This window comes from Homalodisca vitripennis, chromosome 1 (genome assembly GCF_021130785.1).
Source record: "Homalodisca vitripennis isolate AUS2020 chromosome 1, UT_GWSS_2.1, whole genome shotgun sequence".
Taxonomy (NCBI): domain Eukaryota; kingdom Metazoa; phylum Arthropoda; class Insecta; order Hemiptera; family Cicadellidae; genus Homalodisca; species Homalodisca vitripennis.
Window position 1 is genome coordinate 39,246,851 of NC_060207.1, and position 12,948 is coordinate 39,259,798.

The 12,948-nt window shown below is 34.1% G+C and overlaps 1 protein-coding gene across 2 annotated transcripts in view; it reads right to left on the minus strand.

Annotated features, from left to right (window-relative positions):
* LOC124360085 overlaps nt 1-12,948 on the minus strand; it is a 54,336-nt gene that overhangs the window by 18,158 nt on the left and 23,230 nt on the right. For both annotated transcript variants that reach the window (XM_046813387.1, XM_046813378.1), the window contains 2 exons: nt 10,655-10,839; nt 6,662-6,856 (listed from right to left, as the gene is read on the minus strand). In XM_046813387.1, the coding sequence (XP_046669343.1) occupies nt 6,662-6,856; nt 10,655-10,839 (380 nt within the window). The remainder of the gene's footprint in view (nt 1-6,661; nt 6,857-10,654; nt 10,840-12,948) is intronic.

Here is a 12,948-nt window from a genome sequence, read left to right on the forward strand (position 1 = left end):
CAATCGTAAATGAACACATAAGTTAGAATTATGTTGTAATTCTGAAAGCATATTTATTGCTCATGAACATAAAGTTAGTATTATCTAAGGTGAGAGGAAATGGAATAACAATAATACATAGATTTTGTAAATAAAGCTTTTGCATAGTAAGGTTACACATGTAAAACAGTAAAGCATATCAGTTTATAAATCTTGGTTAGTCCTGTCAATTTAATTTCCACATATATTGAAGTGGTGTTTTGCAGCATACTTTATACTTCACAAATAATAGTGTAAGAATATCCTACCATGCAACTGTGATGGCTGATTGCTTGTTAATGGTTTTAAGTTGGTAGAGTCCATTAAAAGTACTTCAAAAAATTAATGGACATTTAAATTTTAATTTAGCTTGAAAGAATTCCATAACTATGGTTAATACTACAAATAAAAGAATCATTTAGTTGATACCCGCCACCACAGATAAATCTGAATATCCTGTACAACAATTTAAGCTTCTAATTCTTAACATTTTTGAAGAGTAATAAATTCATTAATGGATGTCCTAAAAGGTTTTTATTTCCTCAGCATATAAATAATGAAATACATCTTGATATTCTGTTAACTCATGTGGCTTTAAGCAAAAAATTTCAGGATATATTATTGTATATGTATTATGTACAATAATATGACAAAAGCATGTATTACGAGGGTCTTCCAGAAAGTAAAGAACGATTGCGCATCACGGGTGGCGCAGTTCCCCCACCACCGCGGTAGATAGCTTGTTCGTTAGCCACACCTTCTGCCTCAGTGTGAGCTGAGTAGCGGTACCGTGAGGTCACGTTTGCGTCTCCTGTGAAAGTTTAAAATGGCGGCGTTAATTGAAAATCCCGCCAAGTGTGAACTGCGTAGTGTGATACGGTTTCTGAATGCACAGAATGTTCGACCTATTGAAATTTATAGGCACATTAAGGCAGTTTACGGTGACAATGCGATGAACGAGTCATCAGTGAGAAAATGGTGCATTCAATTTAAGGAAGGTCGAACTAACGTGCACGACGAGGAACGAAGTGGAAGGCCGGCACTCGTTACTGACGAGTTGGCAGCGAAAGTTGATGGAAAAATTCAACAAAACCGTCGTTTCACTTTGAGTGGTCTAGTGGAATTTTTTCCACAAATTTCAAGGTCGCTTTTGCACGAAATAGTGACTGAACGTCTTGGTTATCAGAAAATGTGTGCTCGTTGGGTGCCTAAGATTCTTACTGATGTCCACAAGACTAAACGGATGGGAGCAGCTCTTGAGTTTTTGACTCAGTATGTCGAAGAAGGTGATGCGTTTCTTGACCGCATCGTAACGGGTGACGAAACTTGGGTTTCCTATCGAACCCCGGAAACAAAGCTCCAGTCAATGGAATGGCATCACTCGAATTCACCAACAAAAAACAGGAAAGAAAAACCAAATTTGAACACCAGGAAATTGATGGCAACAGTTTTTTTTGGGACCGAAAAGGCCTAATCCATGTGGAGTTCATGCCGAGAGGCGAAACAATCAACTCAGAGGCCTACATCGAGACCTTGCATCGGCTTCGCCGCGCTATTCAGAACAAACGACGCGGAATGCTGTCGTCGAAAGTGGTGCTGATCCACGACAATGCTCGGCCTCATTGCAGTGCACGAACCAAAGCAGAACTCAATTCTTTCAAATGGCAAATCTTCGGACACCCTCCGTATAGTCCAGATCTGGCTCCGAGTGACTATCACTTGTTTCCAAAGTTGAAAGTGTTTTTAGGCGGAAAAAACTTTTTGGGTGACGAAGACCTCAAAGAAGGAGTAAAAACGTGGCTTCATTCCTTGGCGGCAGAACAGTATAACGTCGGTATAGAAAAACTGGTGCCACGCTACAACAAGTGCCTTGACAGTTCCGGCGATTTTGTAGAAAAATAGAGTAAGTTTATAAGTATTTATAAATAAATTTTCATGCTCTTATCTTTTGTTTTTATTGACTTATAACAAAACGTTCTTTACTTTCTGGAAGACCCTCGTAATATTAACAAGATAAAGGATGGCGTCATTCATTAGTTTTATTGAATACCCTTTCCAGTGATATGGACAAAGAAAAGGAGATGATTCTTTTGGTAATGATAATTAGGTTGAAAAATGAAATTTAAATAAATTCTGGAATTTTTGACAGTAAGTCCATTTTTGATATTCCTAAGTTTAATTTTATGGTAACTTTGTTATTTTATGTTAATTAGGCAGAGTTTTCAAAGAAAATTTGCAAAAAATATGTTGATACCTTATTAAATAATCAAACTATGAATTTTGTACTGAAACCTTGCAAAATGCCTTCAAAAGGGTTGGCACTTTTAGGTGTGCCCATTAGAAAAATACCTGGCACTTTTCAGTACACCCACTCAATAAATACTTGGCACTCAAAGGGTTAATAGATCTAGTTAATTTAATGTTTACCACAATTTTAAAGTATATTATAAAACACAATTTTATTTGATTGAATTCATAAAGACTGTACAGTGGAGTTGTTCACATATTTCAGGAAAAAGTCCTCACGCATCTCATCTTCTTCAAACTTTCTTGTTATTGGAGGACACTTTCTTACTTCAAAAATACCAAACTATCTTTTTTCATGTATTGTTCTCTTTTGAGTGATTTTCTCGGAAAGCTGGTCGGTTGTCAGGCCATGATTCTGTGTTATCAGTCTGAACTTGTTGCTAATTTTTCTAGAAAACAACATCTAAAAGGAGATTTTGCTCTTTACTGCAATGAAAATGTTAGTGCTGGAGTAGCTAACTTAAGATGCATCCCATTATGGTGTTGAGTTAATTTGTGAACTTGCAGCAATTAAACTTATAAAATAAAAAGAAGTGTACATACTAGAAGTCTACAGATCTGACTGAAATTTTAAAGAAGTTCTGGAAACCATTCCAACTTTTTAGAAACCATTCCTCTATGGAATAGACGCATAGTTATAATGGGAGATGATGTGGACTGTAATAAACCAAACACCAGGAAGAATAAAAAACATGAACAAGAACTTCAAGAACTTTCCTCCTGTTACAACATCTTACGTCTTGAACTACCTCCAATTAGAATTACCAGTAATAGTATGACATCAATTGATCTTTGATCTTGTTGCAACCAAGCTTCATCAAAATGAATTCTTGGTAATAATAGCAGAAAACCACATCTCAGACCACATGCCAATTGTGCATCTTATACACCTCAAGTAATTAGTCTGCTCCTGTAACAACTGAATGTGGACAATTAAATAACCAATTACTCAAACTCTGAAATATCTGTTTAAAAGGGAGTCCTGGCACGAGGTTTATAATATTTATAGTGCTAAGGAAGCCTATTATGTATTCTCCACAATACTTACCTATAATATGATGTAGCTTGTCCTATAAAGAAACTCTCTATTAAAAAGAAAAAATAATACTGCTCATTATAATCTAGAGACCATTAGAAAAAAGGAGAAATTTGAACAAGCACATACAGCTTACCAAATAACAGGAAGTGCTGAAAAAAAGCATATGCTGCTCTTAAGAAAAAGGAACATGAATTCCACATCAAGGCCGTAAGAAAACAGCAGGACTCTAAATACATACAGACAGCTTGGAAAGTGATCAATAGTGAAAGATGCCACAAACAATACTTTGAAGGACTACTCAAGCTATTAACTATTAATGGTAAAATAACAACTAATCATTTTAAAATTGCTGAACAACTTAACTCTTTATTTCATAAATGCAGCCGAAAAATCATTGACTAACACTGTACAGAGTATATCTGTTTTAAAAGCTCTACATAACAATTGCTGTAAGATTATTCTCTGGCACACTACCCATAAAGAAATTCTCAAAAACTTCAAAACCCTACAGTCAAAAATATCAGCTAGCTTTGATGCAATGTCTTTTAAAGTAAGAAAAACATGCAGAAAAGAACTCCCACATCCTATAGCCGACATGATAAATAAATCTTTTACTCAGGGAGTTTTCCAAGCATGTTGAAAGTTGCTAAAATTTATCCAAAATTAAAAGGAGGCAAAACAACAAATCAAGAAAACTACTGGCCAATATCACTTCATCTGAATCTATCTAAACTTTTTAAGAAAATCCCTCTCACAAGTCTGCATCATATAAAAACAATCTTATATCCAAAAAAACAGAATGGCTTTATACATGGTCACTCTACATCAACAGTATTAATCCAAATTATACAATATCTTACAAAATCAAAATCAATTTAGAGGAAGGTGACACAGCAACCGCTATTTTACTAGATTATTTCAAGGCTTTTGAAAGTTCAAGACAGGAAATGTTGCTATGCAAGGTGGAAAATATTGGTGTCAAACAAAAGGAGTTAATGTCGTTCAAGAGCTTTCTTACGAGGGCGGTTCAGAAAGTAAGTTTCTTTGGTTAATAAAAAAATGCAGAATATACTTACAGATTTTTTATTACACACATTTTAAAGAGCAACTCTTACACTATTTTTCAACATAATTACCAAAATTATTTAAACACTTATCATATCTGGTTACGAGCTTCTCAATACATGCCACGTAGAAGTCTGCCGCCTGTGCACGTAACCAGCCGCTAACAGAGTTTTTCAGTTCTTCGTCGTCTGTAAAGCGCTGAGATCCCAGCCATTTCTTCATATTGGGAAAAAGGTGAAAATCGCTGGGCGCCAAATCTGGACTGTAGGGGGGATATTCAAAGATGTCCCAGCCAAAACTGTTCAAAAGGTCCTGAGTTCGGGCAGCTGTATGCGGCCGCGCATTCTCATGCAGGAGAACAATGCCCGAAGTCAACATTCCCCGCCTAAGATTCTGTATAGCCTTTCTCAGTTTTTTGAGAGTGTCAGAATAGACTGCAGCGTTTATGGTTGTCCCTCTTTCCATGAATTCCACTAGAATAATCCCTTTCTTGTCCCAAAACACTGTTGCCATAATTTTCTTGTCGAAAATGTTTGGTGACATTTCACGGGTTTTCTTGGCGATGACGTGTGACCCCATTCCATCAATTGTCTCTTTTGTTCGGTATTCACATAGGAGACCCATGTCTTGTCACCTGTCACAATCTGACTAAGGAATCCTACACCTTCTTCATGGTAGCGCGAAATAAAGGTTAAAGAGGATCCCATTCTCTTCTTTTTGTGCTCATCAGTCAAAAGTTTAGAGACCCAACGAGCACAAAATTTGTGAAAACCAAGTCTCTGTGTCACTATCTCATACACTAGAGTTCTTGAGATGTTAGGAAAAAACTCAGAAAGTTCTGTAATCGTGAATCTGCGATTTTCCTTAATCTTGTGGTCAATGCTCGCAACAAGGTCGTCAGTAATGACAGATTGTCGGCCAGATCGCTTTTCATAGTGGACATTTGTGCGTCCATCATTAAACAATTGGCACCATTTTCTCACGGCAGTGTAACTCATAATGTTTTCTCCATATACCGAACACAACTCACGATGAATTTCCACTGGTGGCATTTGTTTTGCCCACATGAATCGGATAACCGAACGTACTTCACAGTAGGTGGGAGACTCGATAATGGCGGCCATTTTGAAAGCAAGGTTGCAGCACAACAAATAACGTCACGACCTTCACAGCGGCACTGCCAGACGCGCACTGAACGGAGCCACACAGCGCTACTCGGATCATGCCGCTACCCCCACCCGTTCGCCAACTAGCCGACAAAGAAACTTACTTTCTGAACCGCCCTCGTACAAATCAAACCACAAGGATCTAGTCTATTATCAATTCTTTTTATTATATAGATATATAAGTGACCTTCCAAACTAACTTAGTGAATATTGCAAATCATTAATGTATGCGGGCAACACTGTGCTCCTTCTCCAGAACCAGACACTTGAAACACTGGACATACAGTCATAAATCTCTCCCCCCAGTGTGAGAGAACACTTTTGGTTTATGCATGATGGAGCTCCCCCACATTTTAGATGCCACTTTCTGGACCAAACTTATGGGGAAAGATGGATAGGCAGAGGGGGGCTGTATCATGGCCGTCTCAGTCGCCTGATCTGTCCACAATTATCAGACAAGGAGAGCCAACAATTATGCCCTCTTCCATCCACTGTCTAACTCTCTTTGAGAAACAAAAATCATTCATTGGTGTCAAACACTGCAACATCCTTCCCGATGAAATCAAAGCTAATCACTCCCACCAGTAATTGGGGAGTAGCATCTACCAATGATTGCTGAACCAACCATACTATAGTCTGGGGGAGTTTGCACTATGTAATATGAATTTTAAACTTTGACACTTTAAATTAACTGTATGGATATGACATATTTTCAACAATGTATTACCTCATGACTAGACTCGTCACTTTGGTTAAGCTGACTCATCTCTGTTCTTAATGCATGTGTGAATAAAGGTTTATGACTATGACTATTACTATCTATGACTATGAGTAATAAAGCGACAAACAATAACAATCAAAGATCATGAGTTATTTTAAACTATCCATATTTAGGCTGATAAATCGTGAAAATTACTTTACTTTTTTAATTACTATCCAAGGACAAAATATGCCAAACCTTAGCTGTCTACAATATTAGGAAGTAGAGGAACTATTTATGAGTTGTATACACTAACATATTGGTAAAATGGAATATTCCACAAATATAAGAACTGAAAAAACATACGATCTGAGGATATGGAGTTTTGCTAAGGCATGTGGGAGACAGCCAAGCATGCCGATTCTTTCGAAGCATCTGAGCAAAATTTAATGGATCAGCTTCAATAAGCAGTCCTGACCAATTCAGGAATCGTTCCATGTAAAGCGTGTTGGACCGTGTCTCTCCATCTAAAGCACCACACTCTATAAAAAACCCGTCTTTCTGAAACAAAAATATAAATTTTCATATTTTATAATAAATTTATACAAAATGCTCAAGTAAACCATGAAAATTCCAACCATTAGCAAAATTACTACAATTACAAGAGAGTCTACTAAACAATTATGTTGATGTAAGCCCAGTTGAACATCTCTAGTCCAATTAACTGTGTTAATCCTACTGTGACGTCTTAATCATGGCCACAACATACAGACCATGTAAAAGAAACCTTGATGCAGTAAACTTAATGGGAAATTCCATTGGTATTGTATTCTTCTAAACTACTAATACAAATTTTTTATTTATCACATAGAATATGTAATAAAAATGTATTAAGCCCAAGTAATAATTTTTATTTTATGTACTTTTAATAAATCTGTCTATTACAATCATACAGATGACAGAATAACAGAATACTCAGAAGATTTGTTTTGTAGTTTTGGAGAACATTGCTCCAAGAATCCAACACTACTATAGTGTACAAATATATATATATATATATATATATATATATATATATATATATATATAGGGTGTAATAAGTACTGCACAGTCTTGATAATTCCTGAAATATTACAGATAAAGCAATAAAACTTGGTACATCATTACTGCACCAATAAATCAACTTTTTGGTGTAACGAAAATTTTGTTTGTCATATAAGGAAGATGGCCCACAAGGAGTCAGAAGGAAATCTTAAATATGAGCATAGGTTTGAGTAGTACATCAAATTAAAGGTCTTTATTAGTAGAGCACAATGCCACAAATCTAACCAACATCAAAAGGTCCACTCTATAAAAAGTTACACTGGTTTAAACAAAAAAATGTACTTCCTCCGCCGAGACTCGAACCACCTGGGTGGTAATATGCTCACCCAGCAAGTGAGAGACCCGGACTCAAGTTCCGGTAGAGCAAGTACTTTTTGTGAATCAATAAACATTGAAAATTCAGTTGCTCTGCTATGCTTTGAGATCGTGTCTAAAAAATCATAGTGTACTCAACTGTACACCTGATGAAACAATAACATTCATTCACCTAGATTACACTTGATATTGTAATCTAGGTGTCTCTGATATCAAAACGATGCTTTAATTAGAGCATCGTTTAAAGAGTTTAATTAGAGCTTCTTCGTCACGAACTTTGTTTGGATCTCTTCAGACTGACATGATGCCAGATTCCAGGAGTCAAGTCTGTGACCGTCATACTTCAGATGCTGCACTAAGCAAAAGGTGAACTGGAGCTAAAATTAATATTATTTTATTAAATCAAGCTTCAAGATAGCGGAAAGTTGGATTTTTAAAGCTTAATACTTTACAGACTAGCAAGTTTATGGCAAAATGTTTATTGTTTCAATCCCTACAGCACCATTAATCCTATATGAATAAAAACAAATAAAGCGATAAAAAAGGGTAAAAACACATTGTACATAAAACTAAATAAATATATGTACAAATGAACAGTGTACAAGTTTGCTAGGTAGCCTTAGCAAAGTAAAACATATTTTAAGATGTGTGTAAAATGACCTTTACTCAAAACACAAAGGTGAGTAAAGATAAAAACCAACAACATCATCCACCTCATCTGTTTATGTTTTATTTTTGTCAAATATAAACAAAAATTACACATCATTTAAAAATTGTAAGAATTACACACAACTTTAATATTTACACATATTGATCTCACTTAAAGTACAAAGATTGCAGCAGTTTAAAGTTTGGAATAATGATGGTTATATCTCAGTTATTAGGCAACTGACAAGCTAAAATGTAAAATGTCAATCTCTTCAACACGAGGAAACTCTCCAATGAACAAGACATATTTTATATATAGTAAAATTGTTGCATAGAGTACAAAGTGTGAAGAACCATTCTTTTTCTGATCCCATTGGCATTATATACATGTTATTATCTCGTTTTGACGAGATAATTTTGTTATAAAACCACAGAGCATATAAAACCACCATTTTCCTATTTGCTGGTTACATAAATTTCTCTCTGATAAGTGTTTCATATAAATACTCCTTATCAAGCAATGAATTACAAATAACAAACATAAATTATTAACTTAAAAGTTCTTATCAATGGTTTTTATCTCAATAGTTTTACGGATATTTCAAGAGGATTTAAACGGAAAATACAAATTACAAAACAACAGCATTTTTACATTTGATGAAACATCCTTTAAACAAGCAATACTAAAAAAATATATCTACTAGCAACAATAGTCGACAATGGCAAAATAATGAAGAGCAGGTAATTATTAGTTTGTTTCTAATGCTCCAATTGTGTTACAGAGAGGAAATAAATTCTTATTTTTTAAAACAAGTATTAAACTATGACAAATCAACAGATAGGCTAGCCTAGAGTGAGGATGCCACATGACCAAAGAAACACCCTGCAGCTACATTCCCTACCAAACCCTCACATGGTCCTGAAAGCCCTCTTTGTAGGATGAAAACTCGATTAACAGGGTAGAAGTGTTTACTAACTCATAGTACAAAATCAGCTATAAAGTTCAGGAAAAAAATTTAAAAATTTATTTTTCAAAAGTTTATAATTTACATGGAAGTTCCATTCAAGATCAAACTCCATTTTATTATCGAAATATTTGGAGAACAGGCATATTTTAACAATAGTGTTATCAAGCAGAAAAGGGTCAGGTAAATTATTTAATATTTGTGGCTGGAACTGAAGCCATTAGTTTTGTCCAAATTAAAAAAAAGTTTACTTTTAAAGAAATCAACTGAAAAGCCATTAAGATGTTATGTTGAATAAATGACAAAGAGAATTAAAATCATGCAATCATGGTTATGATAAATAACAAGACAGTTATTATCAGCAAATGAAGAAATAACTAATGAACTATTTTTTTGAAGAATGGAAAACATATGAGAGCTGATCACTTACGTAAAATAGAAACAATAATAGTATAAGGATATAGCCCTAAGACATGCCAGTTCCGACAAACAAATATTTTTCCCTTCTTTATGAATTTGAACACATTAAATACAACCAGTTAGATAAGAATATCATACCTCTTAAGTTTATCCATAACATATCACATGATGAACTGTATTGAACACAATGCATAATAGCAAAATCTTCCCATATTGTGCTCACCAAAGTCAAGTAAAGTAAGGATTTTCTTTAAGGCAAAATCTGTAATACTGGAAGTATCACGATCTGGTCAAAAGCTGTAGTGATAAGGAAACTACACTCCAGCGGATTTAAAAAATGTGAAAAGTTGGTCACGTAAAAGAGAGTATGAGTGTTAGTAATTGGTTGGTAGGATTTAAAAGTCTTGTTCTAATAATTTTTTCAGCACAAAAAATTGTTTTGCACCTAACACTTCAATTTTATAAGACTAAAAGTACTAAAATTAGAAACTGCATTACTAATATTATTAGTGCTCTTATCTAAAGATGTATGTCATTTCTGCTTTCAAAAATTTTTAATAGAAGGTATTACTTAAACATTTATGTTATGAATTCCACATTATAGGGTTATCTTTATTTTAGAATAATAAATTGTAAACTAAAACCCTTTTATAATATAATTATTTTGTAAAATAAAAGGGTTTTAATTTACAATTTATTATTCTACTTTAATATTATTCAACCTAGACTGAACTAACATGTATTGTAAGTGTTTTCTGTATAATTGGTACTGTTTAATGTTTTATTTTCAATTTTTTTAAATAAAACTAATTAAAATTTTCTATGTACTACAGGTAACACTGCACAAAGACATAACATCCTACGAGATAATGCTTTAAAAGATTCTCATTAATTTAAAAAAGCATACTCTGTTATGAAGGATGTTTCTTATTTTTTCAGACTGTCCCATTGATGTGTCTTTAGTTCGAGGATTAGATAGGTAGTATGTATATTTCGGTCCCAATTTAGGTGGAGGCAAAAGAAAATTGCTCATTAGTTTCTTCACCACTTTAGGATCATCCATAGCTAATTTTTCTCCACTGAAAGGATCACCTGGAAAATAAAAATCCATTAAAATATTAAATCTTGAAAAGTTTTAGTTACAATTATGTGTAAGTAAAACTAAAAAAAAAAAAAAACGCTTCTATGATTTGAATTTAATTATTTAATATAAAACCAGCAACAATAAAATTGGAAGGAAAATATATACTTGCTTCAAATGTCCTTTTTTTAAAATCAAATTAGTGTACTGCAAATGCATGACAACTGCTGACTATGGTATTGGACTATAAGGCTAATTAGAGATAGTCTAAATTATTCATATTTTCCTTGGATCTGAACATTATCATTATAATTCATCTCATAAAGTACTGACACTGTTTTATAACTCTTCCAAAATCCAATGGCCCATGAGAATGGACATAATAACAGAAAGAACACCAATCTCTAAGGTTTATATAACAAAATCCTTACAATTATCATATATTCCCAGAAACCTATAAATATAATAACTATAATTTATACGAATACAATACAAGGTATGTTCAAAATGTAATGCAAACTTTCAATTTTAGAAAAAAATATTTATTTATTCGTCTACATTAATGTTGTCATCTTCAAAATAGTCCCCATTAGATATCATGCTTTTGCCAACACTTCTTCCAATCCTCGAAACACTTCTCAAACTCGATCTTTGGGATAGCCTTTAGCTCTTTCAGCGATCCACTTCAACTGTCATCTATATTTGTAAAAACAACGGCCCTCTTAAGGTTCTCTTTATTTTTGTAAATATATCAAAATTCACACAGAGCCATATCTGGAAAATATGGAGGCTGGGGCATCGTTACAGTACTGTTTTTGGCCCAAAATTCACAAACAAGGAATGAAGTGCGAGCAGGTGCTAAAGCCAAGAATTGTTTTGTCACAAATCTGTGTTTTTTCGGATTGCTTCACATAAATGGCGTTGAACTTGCGTGTAGTACTCCTTATTGACCGTTTGAGCTTGTGGCAAAATATCATGATGCACTACGTCATTAAAATTAAAGAACACAATGAGCGTAACTTTCACGTTCAACTGCACTTGTCAAGCCTTTTTTGGTCTTGGCAATCCAAAATGCCTCCACTGGGATGATTGAGCCTTACTTTTAATGTCATATCCGAAAATCCATTTTTCATCACCTGTTATAACATGTTTTATTAACACTGCATCGTCATTGACTTCATCTAGCAACTCCTGAGCAACTTACATAATTATCACTGTTTTTCTTCAAAACTCAACAATTTTGGAACAAGTTCTGCAACCACAAATTTCATGCCCAAAACATTTGAAAACATTTCATGGCATGAGCCAATTAATATGGCAACACCATCAACGACTTCTCTGATCGTAATACAGCGATTGTTCATGGTCTTCATGGTTTTCATGGGTTGTTTATGTGCTGGGGCGTCCGGAGAGTTTTGTCATCTTCAATATCTTCACGCCCATCTTTGAAACGTTTATACTACTCATAAACCCTTGGTTTACTCATAGCAGACTCACCATAGCCCTTTGTTGACTTTTACCGCAATTTTTTACACTTTATTTCCTTTTTTACCAAAATTTGATACAAATTCTTTGTATTCATTTTTTTTAACAATCGTTGAGTTTATAAAATACGTATAACTTAGCTGCTGCCACTGAAAAAGTAACAATGAGTATAGATGAAAATTGTATTATACTTCAGGACTCTCCAAAACCCACAAAACTTGAAATTCCCATTACTTTTTGAACACACCTTGTAGGTTTTCTTGACAATCATTCCTGACCCAACCATCCAATTATACTAGTAAGCAAACTATATTGTGTTATGCTTATTGTACATGCTACAATTACTTCATCATGCTTGAATAACATCACTACAAATATAAATTATAAGACTTGCATTAAATAATATTGTTATGTGAGAAATATTTCAGATGAAGCCATTATTACAAGGCATAGATCTCAAAAGGGTGAAATAGGGAGGAATGTTGAAGGATTAAAGATTAGGGAATTTAAACCAATTACAGAAAATATTAACATCAGATTCTATTTCTGGTTCATGTATGTAATATCTCTAAAAAATCATTTTTACATTTCCAAATTATATATATAATTTACTAGCAGAACAAAGGAAATGTATG